Source organism: Penaeus monodon, chromosome 7 (genome assembly GCF_015228065.2).
Source record: "Penaeus monodon isolate SGIC_2016 chromosome 7, NSTDA_Pmon_1, whole genome shotgun sequence".
NCBI lineage: Eukaryota > Metazoa > Arthropoda > Malacostraca > Decapoda > Penaeidae > Penaeus > Penaeus monodon.
The window spans coordinates 8,526,151-8,541,150 of NC_051392.1; the positions used below are offsets into that span (position 1 = coordinate 8,526,151).

The 15,000-nt window shown below is 33.4% G+C and overlaps 2 protein-coding genes across 13 annotated transcripts in view; one reads left to right on the forward strand and one right to left on the reverse strand.

Moving 5' to 3' along the window:
* LOC119575043 (uncharacterized oxidoreductase ZK1290.5-like) overlaps positions 1 to 6,748 on the forward strand; it is a 7,105-nt gene extending 357 nt beyond the window's left edge. For 2 of the 12 annotated variants that reach the window (XM_037922398.1, XM_037922401.1), the window contains 9 exons: positions 1 to 34; positions 1,320 to 1,401; positions 1,525 to 1,649; positions 1,876 to 1,999; positions 2,320 to 2,405; positions 2,965 to 3,144; positions 3,519 to 3,689; positions 4,075 to 4,245; positions 5,594 to 6,748. The exon at positions 1 to 34 is cut by the window's left edge. In XM_037922398.1, coding sequence (XP_037778326.1) covers positions 1 to 34; positions 1,320 to 1,401; positions 1,525 to 1,649; positions 1,876 to 1,999; positions 2,320 to 2,405; positions 2,965 to 3,144; positions 3,519 to 3,689; positions 4,075 to 4,245; positions 5,594 to 5,752 — 1,132 coding nt within the window. In that variant the 3' untranslated portion in view covers positions 5,753 to 6,748. The other 10 variants (XM_037922404.1, XM_037922399.1, XR_005228939.1 and 7 more) reach the window with 9 other exon arrangements.
* A 306-nt stretch (positions 6,749 to 7,054) lies between these two features.
* Positions 7,055 to 15,000, reverse strand: part of LOC119575044 (2-oxoglutarate and iron-dependent oxygenase JMJD4-like) — an 8,512-nt gene continuing 566 nt past the window's right edge. Inside the window, exons 2-8 of the mRNA XM_037922409.1 lie at positions 14,421 to 14,566; positions 13,716 to 13,864; positions 13,404 to 13,556; positions 12,526 to 12,640; positions 12,143 to 12,229; positions 11,802 to 11,949; positions 7,055 to 11,342 (exon numbers count right to left, since the gene is read on the reverse strand). Coding sequence (XP_037778337.1) covers positions 11,152 to 11,342; positions 11,802 to 11,949; positions 12,143 to 12,229; positions 12,526 to 12,640; positions 13,404 to 13,556; positions 13,716 to 13,864; positions 14,421 to 14,566 — 989 coding nt within the window. The 3' untranslated portion in view covers positions 7,055 to 11,151. The remainder of the gene's footprint in view (positions 11,343 to 11,801; positions 11,950 to 12,142; positions 12,230 to 12,525; positions 12,641 to 13,403; positions 13,557 to 13,715; positions 13,865 to 14,420; positions 14,567 to 15,000) is intronic.

Sequence of the window (15,000 nt, forward strand, 5' to 3'; positions counted from 1 at the left end):
CCCAAGCTCATCTCATTTTCGGCAACTCTATCTGGTAATAAAGGCTTTCTTGACAAAAAACAGACGTAGAGTGTAAGTATACGCCACTCCACATCTACGGGTGTACATGATAGACGGTGTAGGCGGCCTGGGGCAGGTGTGGAGCCACAGGTTGGTGTAGGTGCCAAGATTCTCAAGGTTACATATATACAGACGGTCGGCGGCGGATCTCGAGCGGGGAGACGCAGCCTGGGGAAGGAAAGAGAGGTAGTGTGGTGTGAGGGTCAGCAGAGAGGAACAGAGAGAGCAAGAGGGGAGAGAATGAGAGAGAGAGAGAGGCGTGTGTGGATCTCATGGTGTTCATGGGTCATGGTGAGCGACGAATTTTCGCTCGAGAGGATTAAATACAATTGTTTTATGCCCGGTTGAATGCTTTGGTGTTTGCCCCCTTTCTCCTTAGTGATTATGCATGGAGGGCAGAGAGAAAGTATTTAGGTTTAGATTAACCATAAACCATGAACTGTGTTGTGAACTTACGTGATGACGTGATAATTTTATTTTCGTAATATCAAGTATTGAACAAAGGTAGAGTGTGAAAGGAAAACAAACAATATAAGAAAAGTAAGCAAGTTGCCATGATGTGATATAAGTGTGGTATTACTTATATGATGTTACATCTAAATCTAGAGAGAGATAGGCTAAGTTGTTTCATATGGTTGTTTTATATGGTTTCAAGCAAATGTCACAAATGATTTTGGCATTTTTTTCTATATTAAATAATTATACAGTTACTTATCCTGGCAATGTATTCAAGGAATTTCGCTTTTAGATTTAAGCTAATAAACAAAGATTCTGTGGAAAATGTAGTATTTATAATGATGAAACTTTGCATTTGAGCTATTGGTATGATATTGCTGCATACTGTGGAAAGTCAAAATGCAAAGTATTGGTTAAAGATTATAGATAATCCATATGGATAATCACCCATTTTTTATTTTAGTACCTTGTAGTTTGTATTAAATAAGTATTGTGATATTAAGTATGTCTAAATTCTATGCTATAGTCTCTTGCATGAGCCTTGTAGTGAGATTATTCAATAATAATAAAGTTTAATATTTTATTATTCAGCATTTTTTTTCTGTGATATTGTCCTGGTTTATTTACTTCTTAAATGTACTTATTTGTTAATATATTGGTTTTCACGTCAGCGTCATATGTCTTATGTTCCAGTAATTTTGAATCAGTGTCTGTATTAATTGATATTTCTTATATTATTTGTTTATCCTTCCCATGAAAGTGAATATATCTGGTGAAGTGAAAATTCGTTTTTGTGCTTACAGAGTGTAATGGCTGATGTTTATACAAATCCAGACAAACATGTGGTCCTTCACAACAATGTTAAAATGCCTATTCTTGGTTTAGGTAAGAAAAGTTACAGGGTATTTCAACAATATTTAGTGTTTACATAAGTGGCTAGGTTCTGATATTGATCCTTGGCTAGATACGGCACTTCACACATTTCATGCTGGTTGTTTCCATCTGCAGGCACATCACACAATGGTGGATATAGTCATTCAGCTGTTGTGTATGCATTAAAAGACTGTGGGTATAGACATATTGATACAGCCAAACGATACGGTTGTGAAGCTTACATTGCTAAAGCTGTAAAGGTAATGGTTGTTTTGCTTATGATATATATCATGCTGAAATTTTTTTTAAATAATATTTCTTGTAATTATATGACTATATAATGTAAAGACTATTACTCAGTTATGATTAAATACCAGTTTAGTTTATACAAGCAAGAGTAATTAGTTTGAGACAAACTCTCTCGTTTTAAAAGTATATTATTATAAATAATTCTCTCATAATCTCTCTGCATTGAAAAATTACCAGGAATCAGAAGTCCCTCGTGATGAAATCTTCTTGGCGACAAAGTGTTGGCCCACTGACTATGGGACCATTGCTACTCGAAATGCCTTCAATGGTTCCTGCGAAAGACTGGGGTCAGATTACATAGGTTAGCTGCTCTTGGTCTTCTTATAGAGACTTTAGGCATATGATGATATTGGTGTTCTTGTCTCAAAATGATAGTTTCCTGTTTCAGAAGTCTTCAGTAAATAATACTCGTGTTGAGTCTTGATTTACCAACTTGATAGAAAAAGGCTTATTACTACAGTTCACATGGAAAAATATCCCATGTTTTAGTGAGGGAAAGTTCAATTTCTAGAAAATTTATATTCACTGAAAAGTATTAACCGATGAGATACGATGTTTCCGAAAAAAAAAAAGATGAAGAAAAGAAAAATGTTCTGACCAGTATTTTTCATTACCCATTAGATCTTTATCTTCTGCATTGGCCTGATGTACCTTCAAGTGTGAGTGACAGAAACCGCCTTTTGCAAGAAACATGGCGGACACTAGAGGTAAGCCTGACTTGTTACTTTTGCATATCATTTAACTCTTTAAATTGTTACAGACCCGTAAGTAGTTATAAGTATATTTGTTACTATATATTTTATTATATATCATGCAATATTGGAAATCAGTCATTTTCAGATGAGGATGTAGTATTTACATTTTAATTATTGATTAATTTTACTAATTCTTGGAAAAATATGTGTGATACAGAAGAATTTGTAATTCGTCTATACATTGTGTAGAGATCCATATCTGTTGTTTGTTTTTTTTCTTGTGGATAAAATGATAAATCAATATACTTTATTTACTTTGGCAATGTATTTGTAATATTTATTTGATCACAGGTTCACTTTGAAGAATTCTTGGGCAGGTTACATTGTTGATCAATATTAAGCATTATACCAGTACAAGAGTGAGTGTGACAGTGTGAGAGTAATAGTACCCAAGAATGGAAAAAAGTGTGTTTGAATGAGTATGTGTTTGCAATTGTGCATCTGGAAGTATGTGTATTTCTCTCAGTTATATAATGTTGCCATGTTCTCACATATATTGGAAACGCATCAGGTGTTGCTGGATGAGGAACGTGTGAGAGCCATTGGGGTCAGCAACTTCCTTGAACGACACCTTGATGTGATTCTTGAGGAATGTTCCGTGGTTCCTCACATCAACCAGTGTGAGTTCCATCCATTCAATAACCCCAAGCAATTGCGAGAATATTGTGCTGAAAGGAAAATACAATTTGAGGTGAGAATTTGTATCATTTGTTGAATTTTTTTTCAGATTATATGTAAGAGAAACAAATATGAATCGGACTCTTTTTAGTTACATGAATAATTAGTGGCGTCTTGAAAATTTGGTTTATCTTTTAAAGATCTATATAGTGGTGGGTCTCTTCAGATTTATACCACATATATGTAGTGGTTAAAAAGTAAGGAGCATGATATTTTTCCAGGATATAGGTCAGGCATCTGTTGCAAAAACAGACTTTACTCGAAATATGTATTTTCTTTATAGGATTGTCATTGTGCATCATTCTGTGGATCTAATTTATAAATCTTATATATTTGAAGGTAATATGTAAACATTATTCATGAAAAGAAGTTCATTTGGTGCCCCAGGGTTATTCCCCTCTAGCAAAAGGTTATGCTCTTGCGGACTCTACGGTGAAAGCTATTGCTAAACTTCATAGACGGAGCCCATCACAGGTTCTGCTAAGGTGGTCTCTGCAGAGCAGGGTTCCTGCTATACCAAAATCAACCAAAGTGCAGCGGGTGATGGAAAATGCCCAGGTATTTTTATTTGTGTAGGCTTTTTTCTGGAAGAATGTAGCATATGATTTGGGTGTGATTTTCTAAAAGTGTTAAATTGTGAATTCAGTACTACAACCAGCTTTTTTATCATATATATTTGTTTAACTAGCTGTAGTTCTGTTCAATATTAGAAAGTTTGATTCATCTTTCGGGATACCTTAATGTTCACTGTAATAGAAAAAAAAAAAAATCATGTTTTGATACTTGCCACATCTTTTTGTTTGTTTATTTTTCTGAAAATACACAGCTAGATCATATTGCTACTCTACTTCTATTACTTACTAGATAAGTTTTACAGTTTAAGCAGCTTTTCTTTCTTTTATACTTGGTTTGAAAAATGTCAAAAACCTTCTTTTGATTTTAGGGTTACTGTCCGCTAGGTAATGGACAAATTCTCGCGGACCCAAAAATTAAAGAAATTGCAGAGAGGCATAACAGATCCCCAGCTCAGGTTCTCATTCGCTGGAATCTCCACAATAGAGTTGTATGCATCCCAAAATCAACCAGGGAGCACAGGGTCAAAGAGAACTCAGAGGTAGAAATTTGAGTGTGTGGAGGCTTTGGTGTGTCTAGGCTGAATTTACCCCATTTACAAGGCATTTGCAAGGGAGAGGATTCAAATACATTTTCTACAGAAAAAGTGTGTGGTGAAAGAGAATGCAATTCAGTGTATTTTTCTTCTATTTATCAGTATCTTAATATTCTGCTTGTTTGGAAAAAAATAGAGAGAGAAACTATATACATAAAACTCTTGTTCAAATTCACATTTTCGAAGTATATGATATATGTTTTGAAACGTTTAAAAGTAAATGTTGATGTAATATCTTGATATTATTATTGAACCCCAGTGTCTCCTGAGTACACAGTAGTTCATGAGTATATGTAGTTAAAATGTTTCTAATCCATGTATGGTGGTAAATATACTCGTTTGTAAGAAATAGACTCCTGTATTGTAATATTAGAGAATTTATTTGAATCCAAACATTCTCTTCCAAACCAAGTGAAAAATCATCTTAGTATACCTAAAGCATGGCTTTATAAATAACCTGCAATAGCACTAACAATAGTAGTGATTTTTATCTTGATATATAACAGATTACTTATGGTAGTATTTACATACTTTTACCCTTGCAGGTGTTTGATTTTGTTCTGCACCAAAAAGACATGGATAGTCTCTCTATGTTAAATGATGACTTCCATGTCTCATGGGATCCTAATTCATTGCCGTGATACTTTCTGTTTACACCCTGGCCCCTCCCCAACACTCACATTTCCTTGCTTCAGAGGTACGTGTTGTGGCAGGCAACATTGTAAATGGAAGTGTTCATGCTCACCCTTTAATACTTTAAGACACTGTTTTTCAAGACCTTGTCAAGATTAATTTGACTGAAGCCTGTATTTGCACCATAGACATTTGTGTGTTTAGCCTGAATACTAGCTTGTGATAGTGGGATGTATGTTTTTCTTTTCTTCTTCTTTTTAAGACATAATCAGTAGTTGAGTTGCTTAAAGTAGTTAAAGAATATTACATTTGTGGAACTTATTTTTGCAGCATGGTTAAAAACTTGTTTATCATAGGTTTTTAACCCCTCCTTGTTACATAGAGGCAGATAGTTCATAATCAGTACAGGAGGGTTCATCATTAGTAGGTTTTAGGAACTACTAACAGAAAAGACTGAATATCCATAAGTTCAAAGAAACATATCCCACCCACGATAAAATTTGCCATTTCATGAGAGAGGGGGGGGGGAATATCATGTCAACAGCTCATAGCCAATAAAAAGATATGAACTGTAAATTGAAGAAATAGGGCTACAGTCAGTGCAGTAATCTTAAAAACACAGAACTACCTTATGTAATGTCTGGCAAAACTTCTCTTCCAGATATTTGACTTTGCTCTCACCGACGAGGACAGTGCAATCCTGGACAACATGGCTCAGAAACTGACAATCATGGAACGCAGTACAATACAACACAAAATTGATAATCCTCTACCTGATGGATACAAGTTGAAGATGGTTAAAATACCTGCTGAGCCATAAGCATCAGTATTATGGACTTGAAACTTGAAAGGTTAAATTCTTTTATGTAGTATCCTCATTTATCATAAGAAAATAACTCATTTTCTAACTTACATAAAATATAAAGTATAATTTGCAAATGCATTAAATAATTCAGTGAAGGATACTTTGTGGAACATCACCCAATTGAACCAAATTTAAGATATTAATGTTTCAGGATATATTTATTTTTTCATGGAAAACCATTAATCCATTTCATTATACCACAGTCTATGTCTGTCAAACCCATATAAAAAATATCCAGGCTTTAGTAGTCTTGGTATTTTGAGCCAATTCTACCATGCAGCTCTGTTTGTGCTTACTAAATAATACATGAAAGTATGCACCATTAATACTTATGGTAATGTATTAGCATGACTGTGTGCATGAGTGGTTGTAATGGAAAGTATGATGGTCTGGGTGTGGGTATGGATGTGACTGTGTATGTGTGCATGAGTGCATGCATGTGTTTGTTCGTTTGTTTGTTAAAATGCACACACGTGTTTGCCTGTTCTGGGACATTTTGTTGACAAAGGATCATTAACAATTTTTATGTATCTGCTTTATTTGAACATGAGGATATGTAACATATTCTGTAATAATGTTTCCAGTATATTTATTTTTTCTCAAACATTGTGATAGCTAAATTACATAAGCCTAAACAGGTATTTATCTATACTTTGGTTAAAATTTAGGCTGAAGACAAAAGTGTGGGGTGAAATAAGTTAGTGAGAACAACAAAGGAATAAAAAAAAAAAGTTTGTCATTTTTCTGACATAGACAAGAGAAAGAACTCTTTACATTTTATTTTAGCATGTTTTATGTGATGTATGTATAAAGCTTTCTTTATTATGCCAACTAATGGTAATAGACATTAGATAATTATTGTAATAATTTTAATGGTGAGAAATGTGGTAAGTAGCAAACATTATTTTATTGAATGTGAATTTTTTATAATAAAATATTTATCAGTATTCACATGCCTCTTTTAAATTCCCAGATATTATGGTAATAGTTAAAATTGAGAGGGAAAGAAATGAAAAAGAAAGAAAAAAAGTTTTTTTTTTCCTTTCATGACAATGAATATTTGGTATATCATTATAATATCTAAGTATAAAGAAAGGCATTTTGATTTTCTTCTGTTTACTGCCAAATTACTTATTTCATCAGTTACCTTATGAACTCTGTGAATCTTGGCACACTGGGAAGAAAGGTTACCTCTTTTATAGGCTGTAACCTAAAAATCGCAGTCATACATCGAATAAGGTTAAAAAAAATTTAGACTAATTACAAAATATTACCATACTTCTATTACAGCCAAGCAGTTGATACATATTATGCACAGTTTTCCATACTAAAACAAACCACAGATGAGACTCTACCCTTTAAAGCAGTCATAGTAGAATATAAATTGCAGGGAATTTTCATGATACACAATACTAATTAAGTCTGATGTAGCAGGACATATATTAGGAGACATTAGGTCTATTACTTAATGGATTTTTGTTACTTATGTTGCAATGACTGTAACAAAGATGTAATTCTGTGTTTTTGAGTATTGCAATAATGACAATATGTAAGGCATGACAGTATTTTGCAACATTAAATGCTTATATATCAAAGTATTCATATATCTCTTGAATATGATGTAAATTATTTAGACAAACATCCTGGCACAGACAGCTCCTCAACACGCACACGCACACGCACATGCACACGCACACACATACACACACATACACACACACACACACACACACACACACACACACACACACACACACACACACACACACACACACACACACACACACACACACACACACACACACACACACACACACACACAATGTGTTTAGAAATAAAATTACTTAAATATAGTATTCATAAGTTTGATAAAGTTTGATTCATGAAGTACATAAAACAGTGTACTTGTACTATTTGTCTGTAACTCTGCTACTCTGATATGCATTCTCAGGTTCATGATACAAGCTGTTTAGATCATTTTTTTTCAAGAAATAAGAAAATCAGTAACATTCCAAAGTGCTAAAGACTTTATTTTTTCTAACAAGAAAAGAACTGAGTTTCAGGGAATCAAGGCAATTGCAGGAAGATGAAGCACTTGCACTCAAATAGTCTAATGACCCGGTACTTCTACCTTTGTCCTTGATCCAAAATGCTCCTTCAGTAGAAATCTCACCAGCTTGTTACCTCTACTGGAAGCAGATCTAGATAAGGCAAGGCATGTACAGCTTTAGCACCATTCATAAAGATAAACTGTAAACCACACTTTGATGCTTCAAACAAATAAATCTTAACACAGTACTATCACATTCCATAAGCTGACTATACAACAGAAGTATAATATCACGACAAGAGCACACAAAGGTTTATCTGTTGAAGTTGTACCCAGGAATATACATCTAATACCCCTGTTCTTCTAAGCAGCATAAAAGCATCATCTGCACTGATGAAACAACTCTGATATCATTAATTCAGTACTAAACATTAAACTCAATAGCACTATGTTAATCCCAAGAGGAAGCTCAAGATACACTTATAACTCGTGCTATTTCAAGGAGGCATCTATACATAATAGTGTGTATTATTTAACCATGTATATCACAAAATAACTTAGTGAACACACAAAATGACTTAGTCAACATAAAAAAAATAAATTAGATTATGAATTCAGGAGGCTAAAGTGTAAACTGGCTCTGCATTTTCAGATTTGCTTTTGCACATTACTTTGACGTTTCTGAACAACGAAAATGACATAGCCTAATATAAGAAACACTAACACTGACAATATTTTCTACTGACCAAGAATTTTTAATGTAAATACATAGACAATTGTACAACTATTTGAAACTAACACTGCTTCTATACTGATGAATACTCATTCATAAATAATACAACCCTAATAAATAAAGCATGTGCATTTATCAAGACATTTCAGAGTGAATAATATGAATATGAATAACTATATGTGAATAATGGATCAGGTTACCTTTTGCCAAATGTTTACCACTGAAATATGGTAAACATATGCCATATTAGAAGCAAGTCAAATCAGCATCAAAATAAAGTCAGTTTCCTAGAAATTATTACTTACAGCCTTCTGAATCCATAATAACAGTCCAAACAGAGACATTAGAATTAATAAATATAAAGAGATACAGTCAGGAGAGTATGCAATCTAATACCTGTTACTTATTTGGATACTATAGATCAGTGGTTCTCAACATACTTTCTTCCTATGAGTAAGATGAACTTTTTTATATAAACACATAAAGAAAATATTTAATTTACTTTGCTAAAGTTCACATATGGCTAGGACTCTATATCTTGAACAACAATTATCACAACTCTGCATGATTCCCCAACGTTTACCTGACTACAAACCTAGTATTCTGAGAACTATTATGTATGTAAGTTTCCCCCTGTTACTGGAAACTTACACACCTTCTGTTGAGAATCACTGTCTCTGATGATCCAAAGGTTGTTCAACACATTATATAAGAGCATCACTCTGAGTCTTAATCTTAACCCTTTGTGCTGAGATGGCATGAAACACATTCCATGTTTATTGTGATTTTGACTTATTAATTGTGTTTACATATAGATGGCTCCACATGTACTTAATCACTTAGGAGTCAGTTACAGCCGTATTTAACCTGTTCACCCTTTTCCCCTGATTTTTGGGAATAATATTTTTTACAATTAATAATATCTTAACATCATAATCAAAATGTCATTAATAAAAATAGCAGTAAAAATATTATCAGCATCTGGAAGAAACATTTTTCACAAATATTCAATTCAAGGGAAATCTGGTGAGTTCACCATTAGGCCTACTAATTGACCCCTTGGTGGCTGAGCTCTTGTGGAGCCATCTGTGTGCAACAAAATTCACAAAATATGTGCCATGTGTACGCAAACACACACACACACATACATACATACAAAGAAATAAAAAAGACATCTGTGGTGATAAAATTGTTTTGTTAAATGAAACAGTCCCTAGTAGATCTCTGCAAGCAAGTAAATAAATTAGCTGATATCACAAGAGTAAGAAAGGCTGTACAGACTTAACTATGTTTTGCTGTACTAGAGTACAAACTAGATAGAGCCCTTAGGAAAAATGAAGGAACTAACTATCAGCAAACATCAACAATAAAAGAAGTTCTAAGGCAAAAAGCTGTTACAAGCTTTATATTAAAGCTATATCTTCTCTAATAACCTGTGAAAGCAAAAATGAGGTGTTTGGAAGCAAAGGGGTGAACCCATCAAATCCGACTTATTGAGAAAACGTTTCAGAGACCAGAATTCAAAATATAATATTTTCTCTTACATAACTGCAATCTGTTACACAAATGAATACGAGTATAAATATGTACAATGTTACTGAAGAAGTTAAACTTTGATTGTAATTTCTTAGAAAATACTTTTGGTGAATTAGCCCCATTACTTACAAATGCATAATTAAACACTGAACTTCCTAGGAATCTTATTATGTACATATATTATAACCAGTTGTATTTCACAGACCATAATATCCAATAAATAATAACTGAATTATAATGACATTCTAATGAATTAATAAATAGCTACAGATACTGATACAGTATCATGTAATTATGGAATTCAGTCCATTGAAGGAATGAATCTCTCAGTATAACACTAGATGTACTGACATGAAGTAAGACACTGTTATTGTCAATAACAAATACCTAAGTAACAAAAAGTAATGCCTTTAAAAAATGCATCTTTAGCAAATGCTGACTATACTAGTAGCCTGTCCCTCATTTGTACTCAACATTTATTCTCTTATAATATCCTAAACATTCTCTGGTTGCTGACTTATCACATTAATTATGCTTTAGTCAAAAAACCCTCCATTCTCCCATTCATTTTAATACCTGAATTCTATCTTGCACTAATACTTCTTTCAGAAATATAAAAAATGGTCTACAGGGTGGACAATAATCCTCAAATACTCACTACATTCTTTGCTTTACCTTCAGTACCTTAAACTATACAGTCAGAGTATTATAGTCTTTTTTGAAAGCCACATTACAGCCAATTAATTACTATTTTAACTATACTACTTTTATAGGAGTAATTTTGTGTATAAGTCATATCCCAAGAAGAAGGTATACTCCAGTTTGTTTATTTGTTTTTGAGCAAAAGTAGTGCAAATAAATGGTACTGAATAACGGTACTGTATGTTACATATACCAGCTTATGAAAATATAAGAGGTAATTCCAATATAATATCTATAATGAAATAGTAATATCTATAATGAAAACTACTCTTGAATATAAAGTTTGAAAATGAGTCTTTAAATAAAAGAACAAAAAAATGTAAAGAAAAGAAATCATGAAAGCACATTCACAACTTGATCAAGGAGATTTGAAGGATGATTTTCTGTATCAGAGAATCCCTTGATTGTGTCGAGCCGTTCGTCATCCAGCAGCTGTTCCAAACACCACTGGATTTTCTTCAAGTCATATAAGATGTGATTCTTGCCATTCTCCCAAATCCCAAAGCTTAGATGTGTTTTCTTGCCTGAAAAAAAAGATGGATAGTTAGCAAAAGGGAAAGAAAAGAGAGAGATTGAGTGAGAATGAGAGAGAAAGAAGAGAAGAGAAGAGATGAGAAGAGAGGGGAGTGAGTGAGGGAGAGAAGGAGGGAGGAATAAAGGGAGGGAAGGAGGGAGGAATAAAGGGAGGGAAGGAGGAAGGGAGGCAGGGAAGGAGGAAGGGAGGCAGGGAAGGAGAGAGAGAAAGAGAAAGAGAGAGAAAGAGAGAGAGAGAGAGAAAGAGAGAGAAAGAGAGAGAAAGAGAGAAAGAGAGAAAGAGAGAAAGAGAGAGAGAGAAAGAGAGAAAGAGAGAAAGAGAGAAAAAGAGAGAGAGAGAGAGGGAGAGAGAGAGAGAGAGAGAGAGAGAGAGAGAGAGAGAGAGAGAGAGAGAGAGAGAGAGAGAGAGAGAGAGAGAGAGAGAGAACAGACAAATATGCATGACCTACCAGTGAGAGTCTCGATCCTTCTTCTGGCAATAGTTTGAAGAAAAGTATAGAATTCATGGTAATCCATGCCATGTGTGGCATGTAGGAGAAGCTGGCACTGCCCTGTCCAATCATCCATGTCACTGCAGTCCCTTATAGCATACTCCACCTTCAAACACAAAATCAAGCTGAGTTCATTTATAACAGAACTGTATTTATCATACGACTCACACTGAATCAATTATTATTTCTTATGAAAATCTTGTGGCTAGTTGTTATAGTTAATAGAACAGACATTAATCAAAGCTAATATGAGAAGCTGAATATTCTTGCAACAAAAATATTATTATTGGTATTCTCACCTGTTGTAGAGACTCTACCAAAAAGTACCAAGCTCGGTGGAGATTGGTTCCATTGAGCCAATTGTGGTTGATTGATATTGTATCTTCCTGTAAGAATATAAAAGACTATCAATAAATCATCTTCTTCACATAAATGGAGTTTAAAGTGATTCTTTCTGAATCAGAATCTAGCTGTAACTTCTTAAACTTAATTGAGACTTACACCTGGTTGTCTCCATATAAAATTAAATGCTTATATATATATATATATATATATATATATATATATATATATATATATATATATATATATATATATATATATATATATATATATATATATATATATATGCAAAAATCTGTATTCTATTTCAAAAGGTAGTCAAAAAAGTCAATCTTCTTACCAAATTCCACACTTGGTGGTGCCAACAAGAGGGCACAAAGATCGTTTCTCCTTGTTCCTGGATAACCTCTATCCGGCCCTTGGCTGAAGCTGCATTTGGGTATTTTCTAATATCTCTGTGATGAAGACATTCCAAGTAATGCAACAGGGGGTGCTTTATCTTTGGCAAAAGGGATGAGGACTTCTAAGGCAAGGCAAAGAAAGAGATGAAGAGTAAGGGTCAGACTCAGGGATAAAGAGTCACAGATGGAAAATCAGAGGAAAATAAAGAGAAAATAAGAATTTAGATCACTGATACTATGAGTGCATATATACTAGCTATGATTTTATTTAACATTAATTTTGTATACATGTACATGGCTCTAGAAGGGCTAAGTCATCATGAAGTTAAATAGTAGGCTTACTTGACCTATCCTATTCCTAATTTTTTTTTAAAGAATTTTTTTTTACTTTCATCACAGTTGTTATTGTTAAATCATAATAATGATTAATGTTAAAATAACATTAATTATTACTGAAACAGAAGGAAAAACTTTGGATTGTGGAACTATCTGTGTAGAGACAAAATTGACAAAACAAACTATAGTGGACGTGGGCATGTACCCCTCACTAATGAGTTAAAAGAGAAAATGGGGTAGTGAATTGGACGGAAAAGAAAGATGCAGTCAAAATTATATTATATATATATCAAATGGAATGCCAGAAGGAAATATTTCTTGTCATAATAAAGTTTAAAATCTGGAGAACTTTTGTTTAAAAGAATTATCTGCAAATAATCACCCTGAAACTAAAATATGAAGACAAATGGTTGTTCTTTTCATGTAATTTTCTATATTGAGAACACTTAATATAAAGTATCATTTAGCTAATAATCCATACTTTAAATCAGGAGAATCAACATCATATACAGGAGTGCCAAATGGGTCACGTAGAAACTGGTCCTCACCAGGGGGGTAAAATACCCAACGTTTTCGTCCACACACATTAGCAGACCAGCTGTATGATCGAAATACGTCTGCATGGAAGGGTGTCCTGCAACCATTTGATAATTTTCAGGTAATCATTTAGTTAATCTAAATCTAGTTGGGATAATTTTTAGAGAAAAAAATCTATCATCACGGAATTTACTACAGCTGCAAAATAGTAACAGGTTCCAAATCTTGTAAAGTATTGCTGGTAGCTGTTACTTACCAACTTCCTTTGGGTCCCATGTATACAAATTGGTAGTCATCATGAATATCACTACGTACATGCCAGAACTCATTTAACCAATCTGATGCAAAATACTGAAGTGTAGAGTAAGCTTTGTAAGCAGGGAAGTCCCGAACAAAGTGCCAATCCTGTGAGGTGATGAAAAGGAATAAATCAGGTATCACCAGTAGAGATAAACTGCTTCTTGTTACAGAATATATTACCATATAAAACTAATAAGTTGGAACAATGTTTAAAAATCAATATATATAGAATAGTTATATGCATAAAGCATTTTCATAAAGAACATATGAAAATAGAGAAAGACATTAAACTGTATCAAAATTATAGTAAGCTACTAATATAATCATTTATATACATATGAACAAAAAATGGCAACACTACATACGCACTGTTTATGAATTATTGAAATATTCAACAGTATTTTAACCACACTAATAGCTTAGAATGAATGTTGGAGTATAACCCTTTGTGTCATCTATTATGCAGGTTGTGGCAACATATTTTTCTGGTGCCTGAACATGAAATAATGCATGAAATTATACAGTGTGTCTGTAATGGATGACTTTATATCTTAATGGTATATTGTAAACCAAAAATAGGATATAAAAACAGGGATACTCCATATACTCTGTAACTTTAGTCTCAAAAATGGATAATCCTTGCAAATGCAGCCTTATTTACCTTCAGGTAAAGACAACTCTTCTTCCCCAAACAAGGATCCCTAAGGCTGTGCCAGTAATCTATGTAGTCTCTTAATTTGTAAGTTTTCTTTTCTTGAGAATCATAATGCTTTTGATCACAGTCAGCAACAGGAACTTCACCATCACCTATAACACATATTGAAAAAATATCATAAATACAAGTACAGGTACAGCAAACCTTACTTACTAAAACTAACTACTGAAGCCTGTTATCTTTGATATCTTCATGATTAACTGAACTGTATACTAAGTCACACATATCTAGTAGTATGCTAGTCTTAAACAATCTGAATACAAACCATGTATAAATATATGCATTTTATCTACCTATCTGAAAAGTCACTTACATTATCATATTTGTTTGGCAAATGTGCATAAATATAGTTCATTATGGTAATTACTAATAAGGGTATGAATGACAATGAATAATGTTGCAAAGCAAGTTGTTACTAAACATTCTAATGTAGAGTAAAACTAGGCAAAGGCAATTTATGTTTTATAAAGAATATATATAGAATAGTTGCTTTACCAGAAAACAGTGAAAGAGTAGGGAGAGGGTC